The following is a 17,240-nucleotide window of genomic DNA, read 5'->3' as shown; positions in this document are numbered from 1 at the left end:
TGCATGTGTGGGAGGCAGAGTGCATGCAGGGGCGAGGTGCATGCATGGGGCAGGTGCATGCGCAGGGGATGCATGTGTATTGCATTTTAGGGATGCGCACACATGTGTGCACTTTGGGCACTTGATGCCAAAAAGATTAGCCATCACTGACATATACTATTTCAGATAAGTGATTGTCTAGCCTCTTCTTAAAAACCTCCAGTGATGGAGCACCCATGATTTCTGGAGGTAAGCTGGTTAATTGGTTCTACTGGTTAATTGTCCTCGCTTTTAGGAAGCTTCTCCTTAATTCCAGGTTGCTTCTCTCTTTGGTTAGTTTCCTTCTTCAGCAACAGAGTGGTCAATGTCTGGAATACTCTACCTGACTCTGTGGTTTCTTCCTCCAACCCCAAAAACTTTAACCTTAGACTGTCTACTATTGACCTCACCCCTTTCCTAAGAGGTCTGTGGGGGCATGCATACCACACCAACATGCCTACCGTCCCTGTCCTATTGTTTTTTTTTTCTTATTCGTATCCATTTCCTGCATTCATAACTATGTTTTTTTACTTATACCTATTATCTTGTAAGCAATTGACAAACCAAAGAAATAAATAAAAAATAGTTTCCAATCATTTTTTTTGTCCGGACCTCTCATGCTTTGGAGAATAATTTGACCCCCTCTTCTTTGCAGCAGCCCCTCAAATACTGCTATCATGTCACCCCTAATTCTTCTTTTCTTTAGACTAGCCAGACCCAAAATCTGCAGCTGTTCTTCATATGGTTTAGACTCCAGGCTATACTGAACTTTAGAAAGTAAGAGAAAGGTGGGAAAGGTGGGAGAAGAAATTAAGGTTTGATTGATAAGCATCAGTGTAGGGGAAAATATGCTTCTTCTGTACAATTTTCACAACCAGGAAAAGCTACAGAGTGTTCTGCTTTTTTAATCAAATTTAGCAACTCATCAGATTAAGTAAAAGGTATACTAGACATAATTTCATAAAGATATAATTTCTCCATCTCTCTGAATTACAGATTTTGATTCAAAATACTAAAGTGATATACTAAAGTTTAAACAAGAAAATGGATATTAATGTATCCTTAGGATAGTCACATGTTTAAAAAACACAAGAATTATACCACATCTTCCTCAAAGGTTGCATTTCCAATTAATTCCAGTTACCTTGGCCAAATATTTTAATCTAGTAAATCTGGAAAGTGTCAGCTTGGGGAAAGACTAATTTAAGCCATCTGTCTTCCAATCTTTTTTAGAATAGTTTTTGCCATAAAATGAAGGTACACTCTTCCTCAAGATGGGCTCAGCTTCTGGTAACTATCTGCCCATACCAGCGTTGTTTTCTTAGCACCAACAGGGAGACAGTTTGCCATTGCCCTCTTCTGGTGATGCTTTTAGGCACCACCCCAGTCAACCATGAAATTTCATGGTGAGGTTTTATGGGTAGCCACCAGGTACAAGCACTTGAGCTTTTGAGCACAGTAACTCTTCTTGTCACAGCATCATGAATTTTTTTTCTTAATCTGCCAATTTCACCACCCCTATATCTTTTCCTTAACACTGTATTCTTTTTAGTTTTGACTTCATATCGTTCTTTAGAGATTCAATCAAAACCTTGGCTTTTCCAAGGATCTTTCTACTTCCCATTCCTCTGGCACAAAGCCAGTGTCTAAGTATTGCAATGAAGTGTGTGATTTCCCTCTCTTTTGGGGGAGAAAAAGAATTGACCTATGTGGATGCAAGCAATTCCAATTCTAGGCTTTAACTGAAGTCACAGTACTCATTTTTGTTCTTGGCATTCAAGAATACTTGAATATCAGCTACCTCCATGAGTCATCAGAAATATGCCTCACTTCAATGATATGTACTTCCAAACTATTTATATAACGACCAACATTAGAACTTGATTGACTGTCCTGTCTGAGTTGTACCTATGTGCTAGTTCATAATGACTAGTCTTGTAGAATAGCTGGCACAACTGCAGTCCATGATTGGCATATTGTTTGTTCAACCTACTTTAGGAATTTTTTCAGAGCTTATGCTCCACTGGTCCGTCTGATGATGATTTCTCTGTACTGAAAACTGGTGAAAACTGAGCAGCTCAGTCTTATAGGAACAGTAAGAAAGGGCCCTTTCTTACTATCCTTACAAACTGAGCCCAGGGAAGCCTATGTATGGACTGCACGTGGGCTTTCAGCAGATGCCTTGGGAGTGCTTCCAAAGCAGCTCTTATGAGAAAAGCCAATGTGCTAATAGGCTTCTCATGACTGTTACCATAACTAGCAGAAGCATCTTGGCATATCCACAGAGTACCATGCCAGACCTTGTCATAAGAATCAGCTGCTGTAGTTTTGTTGCATGTGTCCTGCCTGCTTGCCCTTCTCCTTCCCAGGGACCAGGCAGAAGTATGTGTGCGTGAGTGTGTGTGGGGAACAGGCTGCACCAGCATCTGTCCCAAGACCAAAACATCCCAAGATCAATGATGGGTGACTTCATGAGCACCTCCAGGAGCTCTCATCCAATATTTGCTAACTCTTTCTTCTGGGATTTGAAAGAAAACAAAAACAGTTTCCGAGTCCAAAGCCTACAAAATCTCCCACAAGGCTTCCCATACAAGTATTAAATGGCCCTGATCCTGCTTTTCTTCCAGTCCCAGTGGGGTTAGCTAGATGCCATGTGTGTATAGCAGCACAGAGGGATGAGGGGCAGTGTATAATGACAGAGTAAGTAAAAAAAATTGATCTAGACTTTGGGTGAAAAATGCACAATGCCTATATTATGCTGATTTACGTCTGATTTCATTCTGCCAAAGGTAAGAGTTTTGTGTAACTGGCAAGCCTGCTTTCTCTTACCCAAGCAAAAAATGGCTCCATTCTTTTTTTTTTCAACCACAAGTTATTTAAACCAATCTCGGTCTGAGGCTGAATTGTTATCATTTTCCTAGGGGTAAAATGCTGCTGGCAAGATTTATGCAAAAAAATCATTCCACTATGTTGTAGCGCATAAGGTATCCCCTGCCAGCCTTTTAAGTGTTATTTGTGTCTCTCTCTTTGTGTGGGTGGTGTTTGGAGCTCAGAACTCCGGTTTATAGTTGGAGAAAGCTGTTAAGCATTGAAGCTATCACCTTCCGCCGACAGCCTGCGTGTATAATTTTAAATACCTATCACTTTATGGAGGGATGCAATATGTAACACGTTCACGCGACCTCCCGAGAGCTAGGGGGGAGAAACTCCCCTCCACACAAGCAGGCCCAGCCAAGACGCCCAGCGAGAAAGAGGCCTCCGCGCCGGACTTGTTGCTTTTCCCAAGAGCCGGGCATGGGCTGCAGCCGACAAAGTCGAAGCCGGTCCGGTGCTGCAGGAAGGAGCAGAGAATGCTTATGCCGCCTCTGCCGATCGCCGCGCCTTCGCTTGCCCCGCTGGATCCCGGCCGAGTTCTGAACGTGGACTGCGCGGCGCTTCGCGGGCTCTCTCGCCCCCCGCCTCCCCTCCCCTCCCCTCCCCTCTCGGCGTGTTTTGTTTAAATGAGAAACATAGAAGGGGCGGGCCCTGGTCGAGCGTGTAATCGGATAGCTCTGCCTTTCTGTCTGACATCCACATGCTGCTCTGCCTGAAAAGGCTGCGAGGAAACCGAGGCGGAGGCAAAGAAAGGGAAGAGCAGCGAACCCCGCACCAACGTCCGCACAGCTTCAGTCAAGACCCCACGCGTCGGAGGAAGGAGGCGGCGGCGGCGGCGGCGGCGGCGGCTACAGAGCAACACTCGAGGAGTCGTTCGCGGCGCCGCATCCGGAAAACGCCTCTGGCGTGAAGCCGACCGGCAGCCGCCTGAGAGCTCGAACTGGAAGCGCGCGGGGGGAAGCAGCCGGGCGCCGCGGGCTAGGAAATCGCCCTTCGCCGGGAGCGCCGTTCGTTGCGCTCTCGCTCTCCGCCACCAGGCTCGGACGAGGACTGTGGGGGGAGGGGTGCGCGGCTAGCTTGGTGCGATGCCAAGGCGGCCTTTTTTCGGCGGCTTTGCGAAGAACCTAGCCGGTGGTGCCGTGCTAAAGGCAACGCCGCTCTGAAGAACGGGGCTCTCTCCCGTGCTCTGGGCGTGCGCGGTTCTCTTGCTCCGTGTGTTGCCGGCTGAGCGGTTTCTTTTTCTGCTGAACGTCAGGAGTTTCACTCCAGCTCGGCGATCTTTTGGGGAAGTGGGTTTATTGCGGAGCCAAGGGGAGGAAGCTCCGGAACGGATTTGAAATCTCGGCAGAGGAAATTCTGGAACGAAATCCTCCCGGAGAGTTGCTAAAGAAAATCCCGCTCTCCCTGACCCAGCGCGGCTTGGGAGGAATCACTCTTTCCCCATCAAGGGTTTCTCCATCCTCCCCGAAATGGATACAGTTCCTCTGCTTTGGGGATTTCTCCTTCTTCGTTTGGCCGGATCGGGAGTCTTGGGTCAAGCAGCAGGTAAGACCTAAGGATCACCACCTCTATTTTAAAAGACACTCCAACCCGCCTCTTCAACCAATTTCTTTCAAGAGAGATGGGGAAGCGACCAATCCGGGGTTACTCAACCAGATTCTGCTTATACCTTCGGCCGTAACTACTCCTTTACTGAAAGCCCCACTTGAGTTGGTTGCAAAATGGATGATGACTTTGTAACCAACTGAAAAGTCTGGGGTTGTTTTTAGCTGTGCACGTCACATATGGAATAAATCAAAGATCTAAACATACCACCAAGTCTCCCTTGCTATATAATATTTGTGGAGGCGGAGAGAAAATATAACTTCTCCAAATCTGTCTTGTCTTTATAACAAAAAAAGCCATAATTCACTTTTAAATATGAGATACGTTTCAGATTTACATTTCTAAAATAAGAAAATTCCGACTGGGGTGGTGCTGGAAGGAAGATTCTCTTCTAGAAATAGAAAAAGTTTGCGTTTTCAACATTGAATGAGTGGCTTGGATTCAATGAAAGAACAGCCAACCGCATTTTTCCTGCTTAATATCTAAGAAATAGAGTCACCGAGGATGCCCTTTGCATATGTTTCTGCCCGTGTACGCACGCGCGTACAGGTGTACTTTCTTCCACGGGGGAGAAAGAACTTTATGTAACAATTTTGGCTGAAAACCCTTGCAAAACGGTTATAAACTTTTCTGGATGAAACTTACTGGCCAAAAGGGGTGCAATGAAGGATCGAAGCAATCCATATGGTGCATTTCAGGACCCCCAGTCTATTTCAAAGCGCAGTGAATTGTTAAAACACTCTATTGCTTCTTTAAAACTCTTCCATCCTTGTTACTGAAAGAAAAAGGGAGGCTGGAACTAATCTCTGATTATTGGCGAAGTGGGCGCACTAAACCCATCCGCCTTAATTACTCCTTTTGAGACGCTCCTTTTCTCTAAATTGGTTACTGAGCGCTCAGGGAAAACTCTGATAAGGCAGATCAGACCCACAAAGAACAGAGGGGAAGAAGAGCCATGAAACACAGCTTTATCCAGCGAAGTGGAGCAACTTAAGGTAGTTTCGAAATAACAAAGGGGGGTGGTGGTGGTTCCCTGTACCTCTAGCGCGAAGCGAATACAAATTGTTCGCTGCGGGGTTACAAGTCGATTCCAAAGAGTCTGATTCAATTCGAGGCCTGCTTGGGCGCAGCGCAATTCTGCGCACGGTTCCAGCACTAAAAGGTCTCTGGGAATTATATGGATTGTCAACCAGCATGCAGGGTGGCTCTCAACAATCAGGTTAGAATCAGGTTATGACAGGTTTTCCACGAAGATGGCTTAATTTTACCGATGAAAGAAATCCGCCGCTCGCTAGGCCTTAGCCGAGCGCCAAAAAGCATGAAAGCTTTCCCCAAGGGTGGCTTGAGCTTAAGCAGAGCGCTTTTCTCACAGCCCAGAAAAAAACAGCCGAGCCACGCCACAAAGTTCCTACATCAAAGCCCGGGATCTCTAAGTGGGTTTGAAACCTGCCTTTTTTCTCTCAGACAACGAAACGTTGGAGGGATGCAGCGGGTGGGCGAGGACCAACTTCGGGCGGGCTACAAGGCAGGGTGGCAGGCGAGAGCTCAAAGCGCTGATCCAAACGAACCTGCCGGAGAAAGGATCGCTAAGGGCGGCGAAGTAAGGAACGTAAGAGTGATGGGCGTGAGGGTTTTCTCTTTTTTTCAACGTTCAGATTACTTCAATCCCTCCCGACATTCGAAATAGTACCGTAATTCTCGTGCCTGTTCACCGGGAGGAGGCAGAGTCTGCGACCCTTCGCGAGCCCCATCGCAAAAGATGGCACTGGATACACTCGCCGGGGCGGCGCTTCCCGCAGAGTTCAGGGCGTGCTACACACCGCTATCGCTTTTGGCGAAGATGAGCTTTGCGGCAGCGTCTGCCGCCTCTTCGAGGTGGCGGGCAGAGAATTGCCTCGAGTCCCACCAGACGAAGCGGGCTTGCCGCCAATCTCACTCACTTTTGCGGACCTTTGGCGCTGCCCTCCCCTCCCCCTTCCTATTTAAACAGCTGGCTAGAAATCCCTTTGGGAGTCTGCGCGGCATCCGTGAGTTGGGTCCTCCGGCAATCTTCGCAAGCCAAGTTCCCCAAGGTCAGTTGGGCCAGGCGGTGCCTTCGCTTTGGGGAGCTTGAGGTTTGCCTTAGAGCTAAAGTCTGGCCGAGAGGGCTTGCGAGGGCCGTCCCATCGCCTGGCCCGGTCTGCCATGTTTTCTCAAACGAGCCTCTCCCGCCCTGGCGCATCTGACTATTGGATGCCGCAGAGCTCCTTAGGGGAAAGAAGCCTCCAAGGGTGGGCTGGGCGGATCACAAGACCCACAACAACTATTAAGCAAGCGGGTGCGGGGCAAAGGCTTGCTGAAGCGCGCTAATGCTGGCCCAGGCTGCGCTGTCTGACTCCCATTTGCTTCCAAAAGGAACTACCAGGCTACCCACCCTGGAAGTTGCAGCTGATGGAAATAGCCTCTCCCCACCCGGTTCCAGCCTGGGGAAATCCGAAGTGGCTGGTGAGATGCAAGGCAAGCCCTTTCAGTTCTGTAGGGGTGCTGGTCACTCGTTTCTGCCCATCATAAAAATCAAGAAGAGCCTCAAATGAAGGAACAAGAAAATAGTTTCTGCTAAGTTATGCTTTGAATAACAAAAAAAATGGCGAGTGGAGCATCCCTATCTGTTAGGTGAGCCCTTAAGCAAAGGTTTGGAAGCCCTGGGATGAGGATGAAAATGTCTGAGAGCCATTTATCTGCTAGAGAAGCCTGGGGGGACCCTTTTCCTTGCAGCCCTGAGTGGACTATAGCCACCTCAGCAGCAGTGGTTGAGGAATCTCCCCAGAGGAAGTTCTTCCCCCTCACCTCCCCAACCCAGCCTGATGATTTCAGGGAAATCAGCAATGAGATTGAAGTAATGGAGGGAATAAGGGGGAGAAAGGGTGATGATTGTGTTGTAAATACTGGCTTGTTTCTGGATTCTTGGCAGTGGTGCCTTGCTGCAGTGGGTGGCTACCTTGAAGGCTGCAGTAGCCCTGTGTTAACAGCAGGCTGGGTTTTTAAAATCTCATCTCCCCCCCCAAGGTTGAGGCCATAGGAACTAGGTACTGGCAGATGTGTATTGCTGGTGTAGGTTTGCAGAGAATGCCCCTCTCATCTCTGCCCTTCTGTAATCCCTGGGCATCCGTGGAGGCCGAACAACTGAGAGCCTTTTCACTTCCAGGGCTTGGCCATTCTGGCAGAAAGAAATGAAATTTCACAAAAGAATATATATATGTATGTGTATGTGTATATATTGTATGTGTATGTATGTATATATATGTGTGTGTGTGTGTGTATGTATGTGTATATGTATATGTATATGTATATGAATATGTATGTATATGTATGTGTGTGTGTGTGTGTGTGTGTGTGTGTGTGTGTGTATATATATATATATATATATATATATATATATATATATATATATATATATATATATTTATATATATATATATATATATATATATATATATCCCAATGAATTTAAGAACAAATGATGATTGTGATGGTGTGTACGTTGTGGGTGCGAAGGGGAAGGGTGGGTTTTTAATTTGAATCCATATTGCTAAATTGAAACAAATAATCTAACCATCAGAAGTTTCTCTTTGGGGAAGTAAGAAGGGAAGGTAGGCTTGTTTACTGGAGGAATTTATTCCAATAATCCTTTTTTTCTCTCCCCCAATAGCATCTGCATAGGGAGTGCTGTGGATGGGGAAGGAGTGGAGATTTAGCAGGTGGGGATTGGCAAAAGTAGCTTTTTGGTTCCTCTCAGCTGTTAGGGTTCTATGAATAAGGAGCTCTTCCATTTTCCTATGCAGCTGTTGTCTTCTGAAAGTCCCTGCTTGTGCATTTGCAGGATTTGCTAGAAGAACTGCAGATGTAGGAATTCTGTCTCCCCCGCCCCCCCCCATTCAATGATCTAAATTTTCTGGAGACTAGGAGAAGTTGTCCATATTGTTAAATCCCAGTCAGAGCTTGATGGAAACCAAATGGCATTGTTAACTGGTTTAGAAGAAGCCTTGGACTTTTGCCAGTGGGCCTGGTGAAACAGTCACTAATCCTGCTTTTCAGTGCTGCTTTTTGTGTTAAAACATGGCAGCTCAGGAGGTAGATGCATTAGAAGCTCCTCTTTGTCCAATCCCTATGGGCATCCTTTTGCAAACTGAAGAAGGTGAGGGCTGCTTTGCCCCTTGGCATTGATTTGCATTTAAGAGATGCAATTTTCTTACTAATATTTTTTTAGCAGGATTTAATATTTTGAGTAAGAGGCATTGTGGGATGACAAGAGGCATTTTGGGTTGCTTGCAAAGCCTTTGGACATTTTTAGAATATTGGAAAACTTTTCCAGATAAGCCAAAGTGAAGGACTACGTTGCATGTACCCATCAAGCAGTATATTGGTGTAGGAGTCTAGCCATTGTGGAATCTCACCTTGAACTGTGAGATCAGTGGTGATATTCTACCACTTCGGCCCGGTTCTGCAGAGCCGGTAGCGGTGATGAGCAGCGGAGACCGAACCGGTTCTCTCTACCACTCTGCTGTTGGGCCCACCTGCCTGCCCAGGCTCCCATACTCACCTTTATCCTCTGAATTTGAAGCACAGTTGCTTTGCACGGCACAGAAGAGTTCTGTGCGGCAGCTGCTGAAGTGACTGGGATTGTGCAGGCTTGCAGGAGGTGAGTTAGAATGCCTCTGTGCCTGCGCAAAGTGTATGTTTGGCACGTGCAAGCGAAGTGTGTACATCCGTGCAAAGCATGCCCACCAAGCCATGACCACCAAACCAGTGGTAAAATTATTTGAATCCCACCACTATGTGAGATGGGTGGCAAATAAATTTGATAAGTAAACAAAACATAGTCTTTGAAGCTAGTGTCAGCAGATTATGGTTAAACAGTCTTAATATAAAAATTTGAACTAATCAAGTGTCTAGCTTTCAGAGACTTAAAAAAATTTCCAAAAACTGAGAAAGAATTAGAATGAAGAATGTCTGCCTCATATTTTATTAGCTTTCTGTTTTGTAAATCTTAAAATGTATCAGGATTTTTCAAGGACTTACATTGTATTAACTTTGCTCCTGCTGTAAGAGTAAGAATACTGTAAAATATGTTTAGCATGTCCGGCTGCAGTTTAGCATTTGCTGTATTCAAGAAAACGATACACAAGTGACATTAATTATGGGTAACCATGGAATGCAAAGTAGCTGTATCATGTATGATGCATTTCTTTCCATTATGGGCTTCTGTGCTGCTAAATTGTAAACCCACTGTTTTAAGGATAAATGTAAGAGATACACAGAAATTTTGGTTTATACTCTATATGGGGAAAGGGGGAGAAGTCGGGGAATGTAGAAGGAACTCTCTCATTTGGGGAGTTGAACCACTTTCAGCTCTTGTCACCCTCAGGAGCAATTTCAGTTGCAAATGAACCTCTGCCTGTTCTTGCTTTTCCCAGTGAGGAGGAAGTTGTGGCTAATGCTTCATTTCAGCTGATTGATTTCTCCTTAATACAGATATAAAGTTAATAGAGGAGAGCAGAGCTGTGATTAAGCTATATAGCCCCAATTGCTTGACTTAGTTTAATTGAATCTCTTTTCTTTACAAATATAATCAAATAAATCTGATCCTTCTTTTGAAAGAAGAAAGCTGTTTAATGGTAAAGAGGAGGATGAGAGGCCAACTTGCAGGCCAAACTGGTTTTAATTCTACAGACTTTGATACGTCCACACATCAATGTAGATGAGTTAGGAAGTCATTCCCTAAGGGGGCATAGTCAAAATAATTCAACATGGATGTGAATCATTGCTTAATACTCTGTAATCACTCCTCAGTATTTCCATGAATGAAATGAGGATTCAAAGGTTGATTTCCTAGAAATATGAAAAGATAGGTGTGCATACAGAATTGGGAGTGAGAGTGGGAATTATTATGGGGTGAGTGAATCTTCTCTCCAGAGTCATTTAATCCTTGCCCTTTGGGCTCATTCCTCCAATTAGTTCTTGTAATAGGGAGGACATCTGCTGGTTTAGGGCATCAGGTACAAGCTATGAGAAACTCTTATGCTGTGCTGAAGAGGGTAACTTTGCCAGCAGGACTTATGGGGTGACAAGTTCATCCTTTAGTTTCTACACTTGAGAGGAAACTGTCAAGCTTCTGAAGATCAAAATGCTATATAACCAAAAATACTTTTTTTGCTTTTATTTACTTAGGCAATGAATTTTTAAAATGTCTTTCAAAGCAGTTTACAGGTAGGACTCTTGTACTTTGCTATCAGTAAAACAAGCCCATTAAATCAATTTTAAACAAAGAATGAACCAGCTTTAATGGAATGCAATTAAAAACAACCATGCCAATTCCAAAACATTACTTAATCAACACAATTACTAAATATGATACAGACTGATGATGAAAAGCCAAACAGTAGAAGCAGGACTGCTGGAGGAAATATTCAGATTCTGTCTTGGTCTAATTCTAAAAGAGCTTCCTTTGTCCAAATATATCCCTTTATTTCATTTTGTTTGATTATTTGCTTTTCTGAATAACTGCCCTATAACCATACTGGCCAAAAATCCATGGTAAGGCAAATGACATTGAAAAAGGCTAAATAGGACTGGGGCTGGTTAATATTTGGATGGGACGCTACTAGGAAATTTCTGGGGTCTACTTAAACTGTATTTTTAAATACTAAAATGTCTCCAAAATAAAGTATTGACAAACTACTTTCATATGGTTGCCAAGTAAGTGTCTATACAATCTCCAGGTTGAGCTTCATAGAGAAAGTCTTTATCTTCCCCTAAGGAGGTTCAGGCTTGGGAGTTTCTAAGCCAGGGACAGTGATTAACAATCCAGCCATGAGGGAGACCCAGGTGACAAGAGTCCCGTGCCCCCTATTTTCTCTTAGAAGGAAAATGTGGGTGGTGTTTTGATTTGTAACATCTTAGAGTTTTAAATGCACTGATGAGGATTTCCCAGACCTGCATATGATTGTGGAGATAGGAGAAGATATATTATACCAGGGACTCTTCCAAAGTTTGCTAGCAAGAAAAATAAACAAATAATTAGTCTTTGTCATTATGAAAATATAAAATGTTTAGCCATTAAAGTGAAACTGGTATTCACGCTTGAGACCTACGAGTCCTTTGGTTGGAAAACAGCAAATTGATCAACCCCCTTTCTTTTACGTGGGCTTTTTCTGTTAATTGATTATGTTCAGTATTTTATTAGTCACATTGAAGCACAAAAGCAGTCATGTTGATCCACAAGGGAGAAAAACAACAACAAATACCGAGACCCTTTTCACTAGATTGAAGATTTATACCATCTTTTCTGGTGAAGGCTTCTTAGAAATTTGAAAGCTTGCAACTTTCTGTCAATCGTCCCCTGACCTAATAAAGACATTATCTCAAAATAGTGCCTGCAGAAAACTGCCCAGGAAAGCAAAATGGCTTAGTGATTTAAATCAAGGAGCCAGGCTCTATGTGTGTTAAGGCAAATAGAAATCCTCACTTGGAAAAAGCTCTATAGTCACGAGATGCTGTGCAGGAAAATTCACCCCCCCTCCCTCTTTTGATATCCTTGGAATTCTCAAAACAATTTGATATGATTTTTGGTGAAATATTAATTATTCATCTTCGATATGCATTTCCATTCTGGCTGAAAAGGAATAGATTCTCCTCACTTCCAGTCAGCAAGAAATTCAGGACACATGAATTTGGGCATGCAGTGTTCTTTTCGAAGAAGCCTATGGCCAAAAGGACTACTAAGGGAGGGATATGAATGAATTGCTGACTTCTCTTCCTCTGCAGCCCCAATGGAAACATAGTTGATGGACAAGGAATAGAATGAAAGCAATAACAATAGCATTTAGACTTATATACCACTTCAAAGTGCTTTATACCCTCTCTAAGCAGTTTACAGACTCAGCACATTACCCCCAACAATTTGAATCCTCATTTTACCCACCTTGGAAGGATGGAAGGCTGAGTCAACCTTGACTTGATCAGAATCAAACTGCTGGCAGTCAGCAGAGTTAGCCTGCAATACTGCACTCTAACCATAGCACCGTCATGGCTGCATTCTAACCCTCTATCCCCAATACTGCATTCTAACCCTCACCTACATGAAGTTCCTTGGAGGCCAGAAGAGTTGTGAAATGAAAGGTGGCTTTTTGCTATTGTAAAAGGAAGTTCAGAGGGTACTGCATAGTAATTTTTTTATCAGAACAGTCTGATAGAAAAGTCCACAGGCATGTTGCTTCAATAGTGCTGCATAGTAAGTGTCTATTCAGTGATTTGCTTTGTGGTCTTCTAAATTCAAGATCTATAAGTGCAGGGATTTCCCAAAGAGCCCGTTATGGGAAATGTAACTGTGGTAATATGGAGGCTTGCTTAGTCTTTCTGTTGACTGAGAGATGACTGTTCCTACACAGCCCTTTCTCAGGAGTCTTGAGGTGGTCTTGATCTCTGGGGGAAGAAAGGAAGGAAGGAAACCAGTAATGAGTAGCCAGGATTCCTGTGAATCACTATGGACAGCAGGAATCAAGAATGAGTTTGCTTTAAACTAATGCTGAGAAAGCGAACTTGTGCTTAAGATAGGGTGATACACGGGCAATTACACCTCTTCATTTGCCAGCTGTTTTTCACTGCCCCTGGATTCCCTCCCTCCCTCCTATTTGGAACTACCTATCTGAAAACGTTTGAACTATATATAAAAATGCTTCAGCTAAAAAGTATCTGCTGTGGTGTTAGTTAAGACTTATGGATGAACTTTATATAACCTTGAAGTTAAAAAAATCTAATGGAATTTATCTATTTGCTTTTTAAATTGTACTATGTTCAACTTTTCTTTGTCTTCCTGGATCATGGAATGGAGTGAGTGTTTATTTTCTTTTGTCAATATGTACAACTGGTTTTGAATACCGGACACCATGACACAAATATGTAGACATGGGTGCTCTCTGATCTGATTTTTTTTCCAGAAGACTTGGAGACATCTAGAGGACTTATTTGGAATTATTTAATTTATTACCTATTACATTTTTAATCTGGGCCTTCTACCTCCCACCTCCCAGATTATACCTTTTGTCACTGTCCACTTTTTCTCATGTTATTTCAAAAGTAAATGAGGCCCTTTTAATATTTAAGTACTTAAACAACTGTATTGATTTTAGATCTATAAACTAACCGATCCATCTACATTGGGGCTATAATTGTATATCTAACGAGAGAGCCAGCTTAGTCTAGTGGGTAAAGGAGACGGTGAGTTCTAGTTCCCCCTTAGTCATGCAAGCCAGCTGAGCGACCTTGGGCCAGTCATTCACCCTCAACCCAATTCACCTCATAGGATTGTTGTTCTGGGGAAGACAGGATGAGGAGAAGGAGTATTAGATATAGTTACTGCCTTAAGGTGTTTATAAAAAATAAGGTGGGATGTAAATGAATAAAAATAAATAATGGAATATAAGGTAGGATTCTTCTAATTTCTGTCAAAAAATTATACATAAAATATATATAATGTTCAGGGCCATATTTTGAGGGGAATCTATTAGCAATTGTAACTGCAAGCTCTTATTACTTGCAAAAACAATTCATTTTGTGCAAAGTGTATTCTCCTTTGTATAAACATATTTCTCTTTGAAATACAATCTGCATTTCTTAGCTATTTTTGTTGCTTTATCTCCTGAGAAATCTGAAGCTTAAAAATAGATTGTGATGATAACATTTTGCAAAAAGCATATTGCCAAAGCTTCCCTATAAGGCTTATAACCAGGCTATGAGCTCCTTTTGCCATAGTAAATGCACTATCTAGTTGACTGTGCCTAATCTGAAAAAATGAAGTGGGGTCAGACCTGATTATCGCAGACCAGGATGGGAGTCTACTAAGAAATCCCCAGGCTGTAGATTGTGAAAAAAATTCCCAAAGTAGAGAATGACAAACTATTATTATTGCCAAGAAATCTGCATGACAGCATTCATATAGTCACTAAAGATGAGCATCTCTTTAGATTCAAAGACAAAATGTGCTTGGGGAACACATAGCCCCTGTCTGCAGTTACTTAAAGCAACTGTGTCTTTACCTGGGATCACACAACTGCAAAACACACATTTGGTTTAAGGAGTTGTAGACACATGGGTGCCCATGCTTGCATCAAAGCACCTTTCGGCTTTGAATCCAAAGTCCTTTCACAGCTCTAGTAGTCATCAAGTTTGACTGGAAAGAGGCTTTACCTTTTACCTCCTGAGTTTGAGGTAGATGTTTCAGCAAAGTTTGTTGTCCTGGTCCCCAATAATGCAGAAATAGTCATGATAGCCTTTTCCCCCATAGATAACAAATGGGGCTTTCAGTTGAAAAAATTGAGATGTTGACAAAAGAAGGGGCAAAAGTTGAGAAGCTGTTAATAAACAAACTTGAAATAATGTGTATATAAAGGTAAACTTTCTACTAGCTTACTTAGTTGGAGTCTCTTCTCCCTCCCAACCTGATATGTTATAGTTAAGCAACGCTTATAAGCATAACACTTTATTGCATGAAAGGCTCAGTATATTTTACAAGAGCAAATGTAAGCATTCCCAACAAATCTACTTTAAGTTGCTTTCTTTGCCAGGCACTACTCCCTCATTATGGCAATAAGAAAATAGGGACATTTAAATAAATAGGAAACCAAAACGAAAGAGTTCTTGTTTCCTTTACTGTCAACACATTTCTTGTAACAGGAAATTGGAAGAGTTATTTATTTATTAGAAAATACTGTTGAAACAAAAGGCTGGTTTTCTGTATGGTACAAAGCTATGGTTGGTTGGGTTTTTATTAATATTATTATTTATATCCTGCCTTATATCTCTGAGAGATTGCTCAATGTCCATGTTGATCTCCCTGGATTTTATCCTTGCAACATTTCTGAAATCGTTTGAGAAACTGTGATCTAAAGTCAGCCAGTATGTCCTGTGGAAAAGAGATTCCCCAGGTCTAGTCCAACATCTGACCACTGTATTACTTTGAGTTGAAAAAGCCAGAGTGGTCAAATTGCTAAATAACACTAAGTCAGAAACCACACAGCTTTGGTTCAAAGAACTTTTTCTAAACCAAAATAGAAGAAGCCACATTATGACTTACTGTGTATTTTGTGACCTCCTTCCAAAAAAGTATTTTGATGAAGATGCCATGGTGGTTTCACAGCATGAATCCAAGTACTGTTACTGAGAAACAGATTTCAATAAGTTCAGTTGAGCTCACTCTAATTTTTTGTCAAATATAATTGAGGTCCAAAAGGTATGATGTGAAAAAAATTATGTTGCCATGATGTACAGATTCTATTGAGATCTTTAGATGCTTGTAGTAAAGTATCTTATAGTTGCTGCTGTAGTCCAATCAATGTACTCCAACAAAGTAGGCTTGAGTTAGAATAATCTTCATTCAGATACTGAGTGTAACCTGTGTGCACAGCCCTCCCAAAATTCCTCTAAGGGTAACCCAGGTTATAGCAGTGATACCCTGTTTCTCCAACAATATGGCCTCCCCCAATAAGAAGTCCCAGCATGTTTTATAGGCATGAAATGAAATTAAGCCCCTCCCCCCAAATTAAGGCCTATATTAAAACATGCGAAATGGGGGGAATGGTGTGGGGGGGCTTGCCATTAGGAAGTACTTTTGTTGCACACCCGGATATGGTGCTGCCTGCGTTGACCCCAATACGAAGTGCCCCACCAACGCTGAGGTCAACATCCAAGCCGTCGCCGCCCGCCCAAAGATGCAAATGGGGGGAATTAAGTCACCCCTGAAAAGACAGCCTAGCCATTTTTTCGGGGTTCAAAAAAAAAAAAAGACCCGGCCTTATTATATGAGAAACGCGGTAGTAAGGCATGTATCTTCCTGACTGTTTGTTTAGTATTCAAGAACCAAGGTGTATCTAACTCTTCCAGTAACATTTTTATGTCCAGTCTTAATTTTGTGTGTGTGTGTGTGTGTGTGTGTGTGTGTGTGTGTGTGGGCATTCTGGACAATAATGCCTCCAGTTTTTTGTCACTGTTGAGTCGTGCTTTCTGAAGAACTACTGTTTTGTTTTGTTTCTATGCTATATTTGAATCAATGCTATCTGTTTGGTTCTGAATATATAGGAATTGAGTTCATCTTTCCCCCATTTGAATATTCAGTTCTATAAGAGAGAGTGGCAATGTTCTGTGTTCAGCTTATATGAGGTGTTGCTTTGAACATCTATGGAGGCATGGTGGCATAGTTGGTTGCGTGAAAAAGCAAAGCTTACATGGTTCATAGATTTTCACTGGCTAGCCTGTTTTTTATAAAAGGAAAAGGAAACTTGCTAGATGCTGGGTGTCACTTTGCAAGACAATAATAGAGTAGTTTGAAGAGATAAAAGGAGGTGGGGGAAAAGCTCTGGCTGGCTTGTTGCTCTCTTCTTGAAAATATTTTTATCAGGATAAGCAGTTTAAATCTTTAGCTATGAGACAACAAGTGTTGAATGGTATGTGCAAATGGCTCTTTGTCTTTCTTCCCAAAAATGCCACATCAAGTCCATACCAATCACTTCTTGTTTGACAAAGATACAGACAAAGATACAGACAAAGATACAGGGTGGATTTGGTTAATTCACCTGTAATTTTATTTGTATTGGTCAGGCTTTGTCTTCAGAGAACTTAGTATGATACTTGAGATTTAGTAATATGACTTCAGTACCTAATCTAGCAAGAGATAAAGATAAATTGTGACAAGGAGGAAGCCCTGACTTCCC

General features: G+C 42.6%; 1 protein-coding gene and 1 long non-coding RNA gene across 7 annotated transcripts in view; one reads left to right on the top strand and one right to left on the bottom strand.

Annotated features, from left to right (window-relative positions):
* The window catches only part of LOC148127910 (uncharacterized), a 151,722-nt gene extending 145,295 nt beyond the window's left edge, over positions 1–6,427 (bottom strand). For both annotated transcript variants that reach the window (XR_015739866.1, XR_015739869.1), the window contains exon 1: positions 6,188–6,427. This is a non-coding gene — a long non-coding RNA (uncharacterized LOC148127910). The remainder of the gene's footprint in view (positions 1–6,187) is intronic.
* The window catches only part of NRP2 (neuropilin 2), a 255,966-nt gene continuing 242,232 nt past the window's right edge, over positions 3,507–17,240 (top strand). For 3 of the 5 annotated variants that reach the window (XM_087913793.1, XM_087913960.1, XM_087913902.1), the window contains exon 1: positions 3,508–4,437. In XM_087913793.1, coding sequence (XP_087769919.1) covers positions 4,362–4,437 — 76 coding nt within the window. In that variant the 5' untranslated portion in view covers positions 3,508–4,361. Of the gene's footprint in view, positions 4,438–17,240 lie in introns of all 5 variants that reach the window. The other 2 variants (XR_015739693.1, XM_026707612.2) reach the window with 2 other exon arrangements.

This window comes from Pseudonaja textilis, chromosome 1 (assembly GCF_049901715.1).
Source record: "Pseudonaja textilis isolate UNSWEBS1 chromosome 1, rPseTex1.2, whole genome shotgun sequence".
Lineage (NCBI taxonomy): Eukaryota > Metazoa > Chordata > Lepidosauria > Squamata > Elapidae > Pseudonaja > Pseudonaja textilis.
The sequence above is the reverse complement of the archived record's forward strand: the minus strand, read 5'-3'. Positions and strand labels throughout refer to the sequence as shown.